This window comes from Nomascus leucogenys, chromosome 4 (genome assembly GCF_006542625.1).
Source record: "Nomascus leucogenys isolate Asia chromosome 4, Asia_NLE_v1, whole genome shotgun sequence".
Lineage (NCBI taxonomy): Eukaryota > Metazoa > Chordata > Mammalia > Primates > Hylobatidae > Nomascus > Nomascus leucogenys.
In genome coordinates this window covers 118537823-118552865 of record NC_044384.1, presented here as the reverse complement: position 1 = coordinate 118552865, position 15043 = coordinate 118537823, and the positions used below count along the sequence as shown (strand labels likewise).

The following is a 15043-nucleotide window of genomic DNA, read 5'->3' as shown; positions in this document are numbered from 1 at the left end:
CTGTCTGCTTCACTTTATTGGCTTCTGTATTAGTTGTAACAATTTACCATAAACTGGATTACTTAAAACAGCAGGCCAGAAGTCCAAGATCAAGGTGTCAGGACCATGTTCCCTCTGAAGGCCCTCAGGAAGACTCATTGCTTTCCTCATCCTGGCTTTCGGCAGTTGCCAGCATCCTTGTCTTGTACCTGCATCAGTTTCCATTTCTGCTTTGGTCTTCACGTGGCTTTGTTCTCTGTATCTGTGTCTGCACATGACCCTCTGTGGACATCAGTTTTGGGATTTAAGATTCAACTTAATCTACTATAACCTCATTTTAGCTGATTATATCTACAAAGACCCTATTTCCATACAAGGTCACATCCTGGCCCACATTTAGTTGAGCCCTATGTTTGGAGGGACAATATTTAAGCCAACACAGCTACCTAGTGCTTTGGTAAACATGGTTATGGCTAGAGATGTGCAAATATGAAATTTATAGATTGTTCTGCTAATTGTTCTGCCAAATCCCAGGTGCCTTTAAGTATCATGGGCTTGGTACTTAGCTCCTACTTTGATATGTAATGGCACTTGAGACAGGATTGTAAAGGTGGAGCAGAAACATTATAGAAATGTGCTGTTCCCTTCCAGCTTCAGAAGGGAAGTGGCATCAGAACTGGGTTTGGAAATTTAGGGTGAAGCATTCCAGGCTGTGGGTATCCTGTGAGACCTCTGGATCTACCCAGTTCCCCTGTGAATCAGCTCAGTGGATCCTTAGGTCACACAGGATCCTCTTAGACAGAGAATGCAGTGTGGCAGCTAACCACTGGAGTCATGGGTGGTGTGCTTTTTTGTTTTGTTTTGTTTAAATAGAGACCAGGTTTCACCATGTTGGCCAGGCTGGTCTTAAACTCCTGAGCTCAAGTGATTCGCCTGCCTCGGCCTCCCAAACTGCTGAGATTACAGGTGTTAGCCTCTGTGCCTGGCCACCGTGGGTGTTTTGGGGGCTGCACCTTTGAGCGTGTCTTGCATGCCATGAATGTGTCAACTCTCATCCAGAGCAAGTCAAACTGTTGGACAGGAAGAATATTCATAAAAATAAGGTAGATCGTGTATTGTATGATGATGCTATCTATATGAAATACCCAGAAGAGGCCAGGCGCAGTGGCTCATGCCTGTAATGCCAGCACTTTGGGAGGCCTAGGTGGGCAGATCACTTGAGCCCAGGAGTTTGAGACCAGCCTAGGCAACATGGCAAGATTGCCCTATCTCTATTAAAAAAAAAAAAAAAAAAAAGGAAAGAAAAAGAAATGCCCAGGCCAGACAGATCTGTAGAGACACAGTAGGTTAGTGATTGCCATGGGGGAGAAGGAGGGAAGTGGAAATGACTCCTTAATGGTTATGGCCTTTGCTTTTTGGGTGATGAAAAGTTCTGAAGCTAGATAGTGGTGGTGATTATACAACACTGAACATACTAAGTGTGACTAGTGGTAAATTTTATGATAGGAGCTAAGTGGCCTGACGAGACACAATGGCTGAACTTTTGTCCCAGGTGTTTTATCAGCTGAGAACTATTAATAACAGTGTTTTACTCTGTGCCAGGTGCTGAGCTTAGCTCTACCCATGCATTGCCCTGCATTGCCCTTACATCTACACTTTACCAAGCTTGGAGAGGACCAGGAGCTTGTCCAAGGCCTTAAAACTAGTAGGAGACCCTAAACTAACCCAGGATTGGAACCTGGGTTACCTGACTCCAGGGATGACTGGCCTGGTTTGCCCAGGACTGTCCCAGTTTTGGCATCGAAAGTCCCACATCCCAGAAACCCCTCAGTCCAGAGCAAACTGGATGATTGGTCACTCTGATTCCTAAGCCCATACCAGACTCCAATTTGGGCTTCCCTGACACCCTCCTGACTGGATCACGTACCCCGAAACCTGTTGTACCAAGAGCATTCACTTTGGAATCCCTGATTTAATACCTCGGTATCTCAAAGAAATCCTTGTGGCTTTTCAAGACACATCATGTAATATTAATGAAAACACCATGCCTTCTGTCTGGATTAATTTTTTATGAACAATAATACATCTGATTAAACTGGCTGATTTACTACGGCTGGTACAGGGTGGTGTGTATGGTGACGTGTAGATGGTTTCTGACCACGGGGCACAGCTTATTAGGTACATCGGGGGATATTCCCAGTGTGCACTTGGTGTTCATTCTGGCTGGGATGAGCTGTGTTGCCAGTGCCTTGACAAAAGCAGGATGGATTAGCCACTACCCCGTCGCACACCCTCACGTGAGGGATGTTCCTGGCCTGCGGGGTTTCGCCCAGGCAGAGAGTGAGGCCAGGAAGTCTGGGGAAGCCTGTGTGGCTGGAGTTGTACATTTTACATCTGATCCTCATTCCCAGTTTTCAGCTGTCACCCAGCTACACTGGTTTCGCTGTGTCACAGTATCTTTTAATAGTTCTGACATTCACTGTGTAGGTGCTATTTCTCATGCAAAGAAATCCAGCTCTTGCCAGCAACTCCTTTAGTTACATGTCAGACAGATGCCAGTCTCTCCCTAAGTGCCTGTTTTCCTTCCAAGGGAGTGAATCAAGTGGTCTGGGAACCCAGGGTGTCAGCTTTTCAAGTCTGACAGAGCAGATTCAAATGTTTTGTATAAGGAATGACAGTCCTTCTAATGCCTTGAAGTTGTTTCTTTTTGGTTTTCCAGCTGAGCATCGAGCAGGCCCAGACGGTGGCAGAACAGGTGGAGATGAAGGCGAAGGTTGTGCAGTCGGAGGTCAAAGCTGTGACTGCGAGACATAAGAAAGCCCTGGAGGAACGCGAGTGTGAGCTGCTGTGGAAGGTAATGGAGAGCTCCCCCACCCAGGCTGTGCCCACTCGGCTTCCATGAACCTCCGCAGCACTCTACAGGACTCTTTACAGATCCAGGAGCCAAGCTCTAAGTTTAAAACACTTGGTAATTTTCCAGAAAGCCTGTTGGCAGAAAGATGCAGGGGGTCCCTGGAACATTGTGGATGCTGTCTGCGGTAAAACAAGAAGCCTTTTCAGAAGTACATGGGTAACTAAGACTGGAAGCGGTCTCCAGTTTTATACTACATTCACTCAAAAGGAGACTAAAGAAGGGAGCATAGTTGAAACTGTTGTTAAGAAAGGCAGGCTGGTAGGAAACATCCCTATTTTTGGTGACCTGGCTGGTTGTACTTCCTGACCTCTTGTGGAAAACCAGTTTTCCTCTTCGGAGGGCAGTGAGTGTGTGTCCTTTCTTCCTGTTGGAGCAGGAAAGAGTGCCGAGCACACTAGTGTGCTGCTTAGATAAAAGTCAGCTGGAAAGACTACTTGCCCCACCCAAGCCAGCATTCCAACTGTTCCTTCTCTGATTTTATGTTGCCACTCAGAAAGGAGGAGAGTTAGGTCTATGAAAGGGCCATGCCAGTTCTTTAACTATAATTACATTCTCTGAACACACGAAAAAGACTAGAGCTGATTTATAAGGGTATCCTTGTGGAGTGTGCCTGTTCCCATCTCCAAACAATATGATGATGGTGGGGATGGCACCTCAGTTTCTGCAAGTGACCTTTGCTAGCTACTGTGCCCTACAGTGTTCTGCAAGGCGTCCCTGAATTTTGCATTGCATTTTCCATTTAGTTAACTTCACAACTGGATGCTTTCTGCCTCTTCTGACCTCTTAAGGAATATGGCTCAATTGCTTCCTGACAAGAAGAGACTTTGGAGGTGTTAGTCCAAGATTTTTAATTCAGCATATTTTTTGAGTACCTTTCTGGGCATGACATCGTTTTCAGACACTCAGATGTCCCCATGGGTCTGCCAGTGTTATGCCACCCACGAATGTTAATTATAACTGAGGGGCCCACTTCTTGCAACCTGAGAGCTTTGTAGTGAACTCTGCCACAAACTCGCTCTTCTGGATTTCCTGATGAAAAAGGCCTTTGTGTGTGGGGGTTTCTGCCGCTTTCACCTTAGTTACCCTCCCTCTTGTGAGGCTGACCCACTGTCCTCTCTAAAGGCAGTTCTGTTTCAGAAGAAATAGCAAGTTTTTACTCTTGGGAGAAGCCTGTTTCAGAGAAGAGTCAATCCCTTCTTCATTGTAGTAAGCAGTTTCTGCTTGCCCAAAAATTCATCCTCAGAGTATTCCAAAATAAGCTTTCTTATTTTGGACACTTCTGCTATAGAACCTCGCTCCAAATCCTGTGGGGGTCCCTCTCTCTTTGACTAATTACTGACTTTTTTTTTTTTTTTTTTTTTTTTTTTCTGTTCCTTCCCAGCAAATCCCTCTTACTTTGCCTGTCTCTGTCTGGGCATCTCTTTGTTACAAGTTTTGTTTTCCTGCATCTCTGGTTACTTTAAGATATATAAGTGCAAGGATTAAGACAACCCTGTTGTAAATATCCAGATGCCTCTCTTCATTCTTGGGCCTTATGTATTTCCAGTGGACTTGGCTACCTCATGGGGTTAGCTGCATATATAGTTCATGGGTAAGAACCAAAGGTGGAGGTTTGGCCCAATGGGCAAATATTCTTTAATCTGTCCTCATGTGGGCCTCTCCATACACATGTATCCTGGTTCACTGAACAGACGAAAAAGCAGGAATGAGTCGAAATCATGTAATCACTCCTCCCACCCTAAAGGGGAAGTCAGGTTGAAATCCAGCTCTTTCAACAGTGGACGCTTATTCTGAAATAGACTTCTATGGCTTTCAGATCTGTAGAACAACTCAAGTCATGGTCCTCTGTGAAAACTATTTGGATAAGTTCATTCCCTTCACAGGGGGAAATTGCTGAGAATTAGAGAACTTTTAAAGAATAGAGAAACTAATGTTTTATTGGTAAAACAAAATTCCATATTTCTAAATAGCATGGTTTGAGAACCTCAAGCAGGAATTATTTTGGCAGGTTAGAATCCATGTCCATATATATTATAGCATTTTAGATTTAAAGGGCTCTTTTGGAAATAATATAGACAAATTATTGCCAAAAGCGTGCTATCTTAAAATTTGGGGTACAGGGCTTCTCAGGTTCCCAGTTGGGTTTTTAAAACCATTCTTAAAATACAGAAGTAAAGAGAAACTGGCCAAGCACAGTGACTCAGTGGAGTCACTGTGGACTCCTCTTCCCCTCCTCAGTGGAGTTTGCATTTCCCTCTTCCCCTGCGTGGGGCATGATATGCACAAGCCTGGCATCTGTATGGCAGGGAGGGCACTGGATGTGTGTGGTGGGGTGTATTCTCCCACTTTGGAGGCTGAGGTGGGAAGATTGCTTGAGCCCAGGATTTTGAGGCCACCCCTGGCAACATTAATACCCCATCTCTACCAAAAAAAAAAAAAATTGGTGCCCTATGGTGGTGGTCTCTGTTCCCTCATTTGTTCCCCTTTAATACACATTTCCCAAACTAATCCTTTTGCAGTTTGTTGTTGTTGTTGTTGTTGTTTTGAGACGAAGTTTCGCTCTTGTTGCCCAGGCTGGAGTGCAGTGGCACGATCTCGGCTTACTGCAACCTCCGTCTCCTGGGTTCAAGTGATTCTCCTGCCTCAGCCTCCCAAGTAGCTGGGATTACAGGTGCCTGCCACCACACCTGGCTAGTTTTGTATTTTTAGTACAGACAGGGTCTCACTATGTTGGCCAAGCTGGCTTTGAACTCCTGACCTCAGGTGGTCCACCCACCTTGGCCTTCCAAAGTGCTGGGATTACAAGCATGAGCCACTGTGCCCGGCCCCAAACTAATTCTTTAAGAATATGAATCTGTCATGTCACTCCCCTACTGAAAGCTGTGGTTGTGAAATGCTGAGCCTGTGCCCACAGCAGGACCTTTGTGCTGGCTGTTTCCTTTGCTGAGGTAGCTCTCCCTTTGGCCCTTTGCCTAGTCTCAACCTTTAGGTCTGAACTTGTGAAAGGCACTGTCCCTCAGCACTCTTTGTCTGTATCAGGGCCCCTAGACACTGTCTTTCACATCCTTTTTCTACTTTTTAACACCTGTCACTATCTGACATGATCCTTATTTTTTCGTTTGCTTTTGAATACTGCTTTTCTAAACTACAACTCTGTGTGAGCAAGGACCATATTTTATATTTTCTGTGGGTTACTGTAGTACCTCCAATGCCTGCAAAGTGTAGGTGCTCAGTAAACTCCTTTGTCAAATGGCTGTTTTTGGTTTTGGTGGTGGGATCTTGCTATTTTTTTAATGTGGGATCTTGCTGTATCGCCCAGGCTGGAGTGCAGTGGTTATTCACAAGCACAGTCATGGCACACTACAGACTCAGCCTCCTAGGCTCAAGTGATTCTTCCACCTCAGCTTCCCCAGTAGCTGGGACTACAGGTGCACACCGCTGTGCCCAGCTCTAGATGGCTGTTTTTAACTTTTTTTTTTTTTAATTTATAGCTTACAGAAAAGTTGCAGTAGTAATAGTAACTCCATATATTCCTTCTCCAGATGTACTGATTATGTACGTTTTGTCCCAATTACTATTATTATTATTATTTTTTGAGATGGAGTCTCGCCCTGTTGCCTAGGTTGGAGTGCAATGGCGTGATCTCTACTCACTGCAACCTCCGCCTCCTGGATTCAAGCGATTCTTCCCACATCAGCCTCCCAAGTAGCTGGGATTGCAGGCACCTGTCACCACACTTGGTTAATTTTTGTTATTTTTAGTAGAGACAGGGTTTTGCCATGTTGGCCAGGCTGGTCTCAAACTCCTGACCTCAGGTGATCTGCCTGCTTTGTCCTCCCAAAGTGCTGGGATTACAGGCATGAGGCGTGCGTGTGTGTGGTGTGTGTGTGTGTGTGTGTGTGTGTGTGTGTGTATGTATGTATATATGTGTATATATGTTTGTGATCTGAGAGTGAGTTGGCATATTGGAAACACAACGCCTTTACCCCTAATCACATTACAATTATAGAAATCAGGAAATTTGATTTTGATACAGTACTAGGCATCTACTCCTCAGTCCATAATCAAGGTTCAACAATTGTCCCAACAGTGCTCTTCATAGCTAGCCACTCCCCCCAGTCCAGAGTCACTAATTACATATAGTTGTCCTGTTTCTAGTAACTATCCTCTGTAACCCAGAACAGTTCTTCAGGTTTTTTGGTCCATTTTGATTTTGCTGCTTTTGAAGAAAGCCAGACGTCTTTTGTAGACCATCCCCCAATATCTGTTTGTCTGATGCTTCCTTGTGATTAGTTGTGGCTTATGTGGTATTTTCTGTGCTTGGCTCTAAGCCTCTGTGTCTTTCTCCACTCTTGCTTTTCCCTCCAGGTAGAAAAGATCCGCCAGGTGAAAGCCAAGTCTCTGTACCTGCAGGTGGAGAAGCTGCGGCAAAACCTCAACAAGCTTGAGAGCACCATCAGTGCCGTGCAGCAGGTCCTGGAGGAGGGTAGAGCGCTAGACATCCTACTGGCCCGAGACCGGATGCTGGCCCAGGTGCAGGAGCTGAAGACCGTGCGGAGCCTCCTGCAGCCCCAGGAAGATGACCGAGTCATGTTCACACCCCCCGATCAGGCACTGTACCTTGCCATCAAGTCTTTTGGCTTTGTTAGCAGCGGGGCCTTTGCACCACTCACCAAGGCCACGGGCGATGGCCTCAAGCGCGCCCTCCAGGGTAAGGTGGCCTCCTTCACAGTCATTGGTTATGACCACGACGGTGAGCCCCGCCTCTCAGGAGGTGACCTGATGTCAGCTGTGGTCCTGGGCCCTGATGGCAACCTGTTTGGTGCAGAGGTGAATGATCAGCAGAATGGGACATATGTGGTGAGTTACCGGCCCCAGCTGGAGGGTGAGCACCTGGTATCTGTGACACTGTGCAACCAGCACATTGAGAATAGCCCTTTCAAGGTGGTGGTCAAGTCAGGCCGCAGCTACGTGGGCATTGGGCTCCCAGGCCTGAGCTTCGGCAGTGAGGGTGACAGCGATGGCAAGCTCTGCCGCCCTTGGGGTGTGAGTGTAGACAAGGAGGGCTACATCATCGTCGCCGACCGCAGCAACAACCGCATCCAGGTGTTCAAGCCCTGCGGCGCCTTCCACCACAAATTCGGCACCCTGGGCTCCCGGCCTGGGCAGTTCGACCGACCAGCCGGCGTGGCCTGTGACGCCTCACGCAGGATCGTGGTGGCTGACAAGGACAATCATCGCATCCAGATCTTCACCTTCGAGGGCCAGTTCCTCCTCAAGTTTGGTGAGAAAGGAACCAAGAATGGGCAATTCAACTACCCTTGGGATGTGGCGGTGAATTCTGAGGGCAAGATCCTGGTCTCAGACACCAGGAACCACCGGATCCAGCTGTTTGGGCCTGATGGTGTCTTCCTAAATAAGTATGGCTTCGAGGGGGCTCTCTGGAAGCACTTTGACTCCCCACGGGGTGTGGCCTTCAACCATGAGGGCCACTTGGTGGTCACTGACTTCAACAACCACCGGCTCCTGGTTATTCACCCCGACTGCCAGTCGGCACGCTTTCTGGGCTCGGAGGGCACAGGCAATGGGCAGTTCCTGCGCCCACAAGGCGTAGCTGTGGACCAGGAAGGGCGCATCATTGTGGCGGATTCCAGGAACCATCGGGTACAGATGTTTGAATCCAACGGCAGCTTCCTGTGCAAGTTTGGTGCTCAAGGCAGCGGCTTTGGGCAGATGGACCGCCCTTCCGGCATCGCCATCACCCCCGACGGAATGATCGTTGTGGTGGACTTCGGCAACAATCGAATCCTCGTCTTCTAATTGCATTTCCTAGGTTTCTGTGTTTGGGGTGTGTGTGCGTGTCTCTCTCTCTCTCTCTCTCCTCTCTCTCTCACTTTCTGAATTTCAAAGAAGAAACAGTCTCAGGGAAATTTCTTTTTTCTTTTTTTTTTAAAAGAGAACAAGAAAAGTACAACATTGCTTAAGTCCTACCTCATCTTTATTTTTTTACAGATGAATGTACTTATCTTTTCTGCAGGGATTGAGCCTGTGAAGTGATAATTTCTATCTACCTCATAAATCTTTACATTTCCTTCTGCAGCAGGCCCTCTTCCCCTCCTCAGTGGAGTTTGCATTTCCCTCTTCCCCTGCGTGGGGCATGATATGCACAAGCCTGGCATCTGTATGGCTGGGAGGGCACTGGATGTGTATGGTGGGGTGTATTCTGTAGATTGAGCCAAGGAAACACAAAAAAAAACTACTAAGTGAAAAAAAAAACTATAAAACATGGAAAAATAGGATTTGAAATGCATAATTATAGAGTATCTGTGTTCTTGAGAATACTGTGTTTATATGGGGTTTAGATTATGTTGTGTTGTTTTGATCTTTTTGGAAAATCTTCTCTTTTTTTAAATGCTGCAACAGAGAAATTTCCTCTGTTCTCTGTTTATACCTCAGTGTGTTTAACATCCTCTTCTGCATCTTTTCTTGATCTTAGACATTGTGGCTGTGGCTTGCTAGCCAAGAAAAGCAGACCCTTCATATTTTAGGGTATATAATCTTTGTTTCTTTTAAGGGAGGGTGTGTGCGTGTTTGTTTCAAAGCCATCTTGCACCCAAGTAGTAAAGCTGAAAATGACACACTGCCTCCCAAAGAACCTCTCCTTTTCACACTTTGGTTTCTTAAAAAAGTATATAGATGGTAGCTCAGGATTTTTGATTAAACGTATTCTCAAAAGTTAAGCTTTCTTATTTTGCTGTTAGGTTATAAAGGGTTAAATGGAAGGAAAAAGGAAATTAACCTCATTCTCAGAGAGAGGGTTTTCAGGCATGGGCTGACGTGGACATGAATGTGGGTGGACATGCGTGTGCTGAGGGAGTCAGGGAGCACATTAAAGAACAAGGCACCCCCAAACTATAGGAACTCCACAGAAAGGGCAGGGTCCATCCTGACCCGAGAGTGCATGTTGTTCTGTAGTGCCAGGGGTTTCTTTTCCTAAGAAGAGTAGGCAAAGGAAAGAACTTTTATTTTACAAGCACAATTTTTTTCCTGCTTTGAAAGTTCAGGGAAATAGAAGGTTTGAAAGTCAAATTAATACCAACAGCCCAGTCCCACTCCCTCTGCTTGGGTCACTTTTTATAGGATTGTTTGCACCCAGGCCATGCTTTAGGACCTCACGGTTAACGTGAATCCCCCCGCCCCCACTTCCCCCAAGGCCTTTGAATATAAAGGATCTAGAAACCAAATTGTCCCAATCTGAAATGTAGGATGTAATGTCTTTTCTTAAACCTGTAACTCGGTACCAAAGAATGAAAATTTAAGGCTCCCACTGCAGAACTGTGGGGTAGAATCTGTGTCACTTTACAGGATTGGTTGGTTGTAAGCTGGACTTGGGTACAAAACTTGTGCTTCTGGGCATTGTCTGTCTGTCAAGTGCAAAGCAGATGTAGCTGATACCCTGCTTGTCAGAACCCAGTGGGTTCCTGCATTGCCCCAAATACTGAAATAAGAACCAAATTCTGGAGGAGCCCTCCTCAGGGAAAAGAGGGACTCTCAAACAAACGTCAGTGACTTACAAGGGAGACCTCTTGTTTAAAGACTTATGGATCAACTTCTGTTCCTCTATTTAAGAGAAATTTCTATTGCAAAATGGGTATAGTTTTAAATGAGCAGAACAGATTAACAAATGGAGCAATTTGTTTCTGTTATCCCAATAGAAAAGGAGATGATGGGGACAGTGTGACAAGTCAATCAAGTTGCTTTTCCCATACACCTCTTTTGGACGTTTAATTTACTATTACTACAAGCTACGCTGTCTCGTCCCGTTGCTTTAATTCTAGGGTTTCTGAGTGACCAAAATGGGAAGGAAAAAAAAAATCATCTGACAGAGGAGAACTGCATGCAATAAAAGATTCAAAAGTTGGAAAGTAGCTTCAAACTGCTGCTGGCTCCCAGCTGCTGTTACAGGGTGGGAAGGTGTTAGGAAATCTTGTTTGTTAGAACCTCCTTTTACTGTAGAATTTAATAGTGAATCCTTCCCCAATGCCTATTCAGTTGCCTTTTGGCCATTAAGCTGTAAGTTCTTTGGTAAAGAGTTAATATAAGTAAACATTTTTACTGTTTTCTGTTTTGGAGTAACTTGGTGCTGATCTTCCTTCCCTTTCCCCAGCTGCCCAACAAGCCACCCTTTAAACACCAAAGACAACTGGTTTTAAATGCTTGAAAAAAATTTTATTGAGGAGATGGATCTTGATTAAAATCTTTTCATAGTCATTTTCATTCTGCTCTTTTCTTTCTAATTTCCCCAGATGTAGGAGAATTTTGCGACCTGAATGAGAAATGTTCTTGGTGCATAACAGTAACTAGAGCTCCTTATTTGACATTTTACTATGGATGTGATTGAAAAGCCAAGATTTTCGCTCCATAGCTGAAATTATCAGGTCTTAATTTACAGACTTATAAATTTGCAGGCTTAGAGCAACTAGAACTATCCCCTGAAATACGTGTGTAGGTCAGAGATACTACCTCTTTGTCCTCGGTGGTGGTATATCTCCTTACCTTTCTGTACCCCAAATGGTGCATGACTGGTATTTGAGAAACATGGTCACATTTGGAAAGCTTTTGTTTTTAAAACATTGGCCGTTTTTGGCTGCCCATGGTTGACTCCTGACCCATAGGGATTGGTGCGAAGCACTTTGGAGAGTGTTTATTGTATGATGTGAAATGTTCCAAATCAAAGAAAGATGATAAAAGCCAACATTTGGCAGTCCGTAGTGTGAAACTGTGAAAAGTACCTGTGTTTAAATGCATAATCTCCTGCCTGGGTAATGCCAGGTAGCCAGGAGCTGGGTCAAAGAAGGGAGTCTTCATCCTGATGGAAAAAATAAGGTCCTGGGTATTATGAGGTAGGAGAATAAAAAGGTTTCTGGGTAGTAAGTATGACAATTAGTAGTCCCCATGGAGGTCTGATCTGGTCAGGTGGCAAGGGTTGGGTGGGGTATGATGTCAGCTCAGTTTATGTGTGGAGATGCCCATTGGGTTTGGATATATAGGTTTGGGTATTGAGATGTTTAAGGGAAATCTAACCCATAGGTAAAAACTACTTTTGCTTGACACTGACTTAACATTTCAAAAGTGTTATTTTTGGTCCCAAGATCTAATGCTGTCTCAGAACGTGTGCCCTGTTGTGGCTGTAAGTGGCACTCAAGTTGGCTTGAGCACAGTGACCTGGGCTGTACCCCAAGTGCACTAACTCCTCAATGCCCTTTTAAGTCTAACTTATTTGGGGAAACACATAACAAAGGGTACCATAAACCGAATCCAAATTACGTGTTGGGCCAAAAATGTTGCCAGAACTGAGGCACTTTGTGATGGAGTTGCAAGAGAATAGCTTGAGATCGGCTCAGTCTGATTTATTCTAGTTAAGCCAAAGCTTAATTATTTGAGGAGGAAAGTCTTTTAGGCTTGAAGCAGCAAAATACTGTTTATATATGTGTTACCTTCCTCATTGGAAGATTCTAAGATTGCTCTGTTCTGGTAGGTGGTGAAAGATATGCCAAAGTTTTAGGCTTGTTTTTCTGATTTTATTTTTTTTAATCCAATGGTGCCAAAAAGTATTTAGGGTATATTTAAGGTATATTCAAAACATCACTCTGAATGAGTTTCCAACAGTCTGGGGCTGTATAAAAGTCACACTCTTATACTTGGAGGTGATGGTATCACAGGGCCAGGGCCTCCAGAGCTCTACGGCTTTCTCTGGCTTTCTGTAGGGCCAAGGGCACAGGACGCAGCATTCCAGACCACACTGACTGCTTTTGTTGAGTTTCTACCTCACTTGTGGCAAGTCATCTACCTCATGTTAGCATCTGACAGGTCTCAAAAAGAATAGTATTAATCCAGTGGGGAAGTGGGTGGGAGTGGGAAGCTACCTCTAAAAGAAATGTTACCATAAATCTACAACTGATTTCTCCCAGGAGAAAGGTTTTACTTACCTTGAAAGAGAAATGTCAGGCAAATGTAGTCATAAATCCAAGTAGTTCTTAGCAATCTGGCTTTTTCCCCCTCAAAAAGAATTATGCATGCCATTACTATTGTTCAGTATTATGAAACTACTGGTTAATCTGACCTATTGGGGGACTTAACTACAAATAAAGACCTTTAGGTCTCTTTCTCTTCAAGAGAAAAATATTTTATCTGTATTTCGAATGTCTGCAAATCATACCCTTTAGGAGCAATTCTAAAGGTCTAGTTCTTGGAAACATCAAATATTTGAAGGGAATGAGAATCCTCTTGACTTCATGATTGTATTTGTAGCTCTCTGGACCCAGCAGGACGTTCATCACCATGATGTTGCAACAATCCCTGTTTTGACTGAGCAGTGACTGTTGAAGTGTGTATTTTGCTCTTTTGTTTTGTGTTTTGATTTTTTTCTACCAAAGGTAACATGTTGACGGGTTTTTTTTTTCCTTGTTTATTAAATACTTGATAAAGTTGAGAAGCACATTACCAGGATATACTGTATTGACCCTCCCACCTCTCTTCTGCCCTAATTTTTGGTTGTTTGGAAGAGAGGAGGGTCCTAAGACCACTGTCATTATCATGAGGGGCTTATAAATGTCATGGTGAAGAAATAATACCTCAGTGATGTCTATTTTTAAAACTGATCTTACGGGTTAACAAGCCAGCCTGGTGGGATATTTTCCATCATCATTTAACCAATAATGGTTCTAAAAGTTTTGTGTATCCACATGGTCTTAGACCTCCTTTTAATGATTGTATTAACTTACAAGCTCAGGTAGTATTTTTCTTAAGATTCTATCTCAGAGCACACTGACTGAATGTTGACGTGTGTAGCAAAGTGTTTACTTTCTTTAAATAACCAGCTCTGTAACTCTGTAAGTTCTTTGTGTTTCTAGCAGTCTGTGTAGTTGTCTTTCTTCAGAGGAAGATTTTTCACATTTCTGGGGTTTTCTTGCTTTTAGGGTGGTAAGATTCCTTTCTTTTCTTCACTTTTCTCCTAAAATTGATGCAGGTAAGGGTGGGTGGGTAAGGGGTGTTGCTTTTTAACTAGCATGTTAGTTACACTTGGGTGGGTGGGAGGGTTGTTAAACTGAATCTTGCTTAATACTGTCCATTAGCTCTCATGCCGGGTCAGCAGAATGCTTTAATTTTTAACTGTAGAACATGTGACTTGGTTGAGTCTTTTTGTCTTTTTTTTTTAATAAACAGAATTGGGGGAATTAATGTGGGCAAGTTGCCTTATGTTAGAATGACTAAGTTAAACCTCTTAATTTGTATTTGTCCAAGGCAGACATGATATAAGGAATATGCACTACCGTAGTAACTCCCCTGGCCGCAGAAAACCACACTGCAAGCCAGTCCGGGGTGGGGTGCTGACTGCCATTTGCCACTTTTAAATGGGCATTGCCGTGGTAATGTGAATCCCATCAATTCAGTAGATGGGTGGGGAAATGAAGATTTCCCCCCAAACCTTTAGGCAAAAGTGAGTTTTTGGTTGGTTGGTTGGTTTTGGTTTTTTTTTCCCCCCTCCTCTTGGCTTTCACATTTTAAATCTTAAATGTTACTATTGCAGGCCGCAGGCATGACAGGCAATGAGCGGGTGAAGAACCAATGGAAAAGTGTTCAAAAATTCCTGTGTTAGCTAACAGGCTTCTGAATGTATCACTGTGGTCCACAGAGAAGGCTGGAGGAGGTAGCAAGGAGATGCTGTATCAGCTACTACAGCCTTAAAACAAAGTTGGTGTCTCTTTGGACTTTAAAATTGTTCCTATGCAGCTTATTTTATTTTTGTTTAATCAAATAAACGAGGGTTTTTCCATGGCTCCAGTGTCCCTGTGTGATCCTTTAATCCATAGTAAATAAGGGTGTATGCACTGTACTGGATGGAATGGGAGTCCCTGAGGTAGACAGTCCAGGAGCTGCACTGTGACTGGTGGGCCAGATTGGGCCCATGCGGTGCCTTCAAAAAAAGGTGATGGGAGCATTTTTAAATAGAAGAAATGTTAAAGAGCCTAAAAGTTCTGGATTATCATGAAATTTCAGACCTGGAATCCCTGTATGTATCTTCTCCCAAGGAGCTGAGTAGCAGATGTCCCTCTAGAGGCAAGTATGTGACTTCCCAACTGCCACCGC

At 44.3% G+C, this 15043-nt stretch overlaps 1 protein-coding gene across 1 annotated transcript in view; it reads left to right on the top strand.

Moving 5' to 3' along the window:
* Window positions 1-14734, top strand: part of TRIM71 (tripartite motif containing 71) — an 82914-nt gene extending 68180 nt beyond the window's left edge. Inside the window, exons 3-4 of the mRNA XM_003256820.3 lie at window positions 2699-2833; window positions 7262-14734. Of these exons, the coding sequence (XP_003256868.2) occupies window positions 2699-2833; window positions 7262-8713 (1587 nt within the window). The 3' untranslated portion in view covers window positions 8714-14734. The remainder of the gene's footprint in view (window positions 1-2698; window positions 2834-7261) is intronic.
* Window positions 14735-15043: the final 309 nt, after the last annotated feature.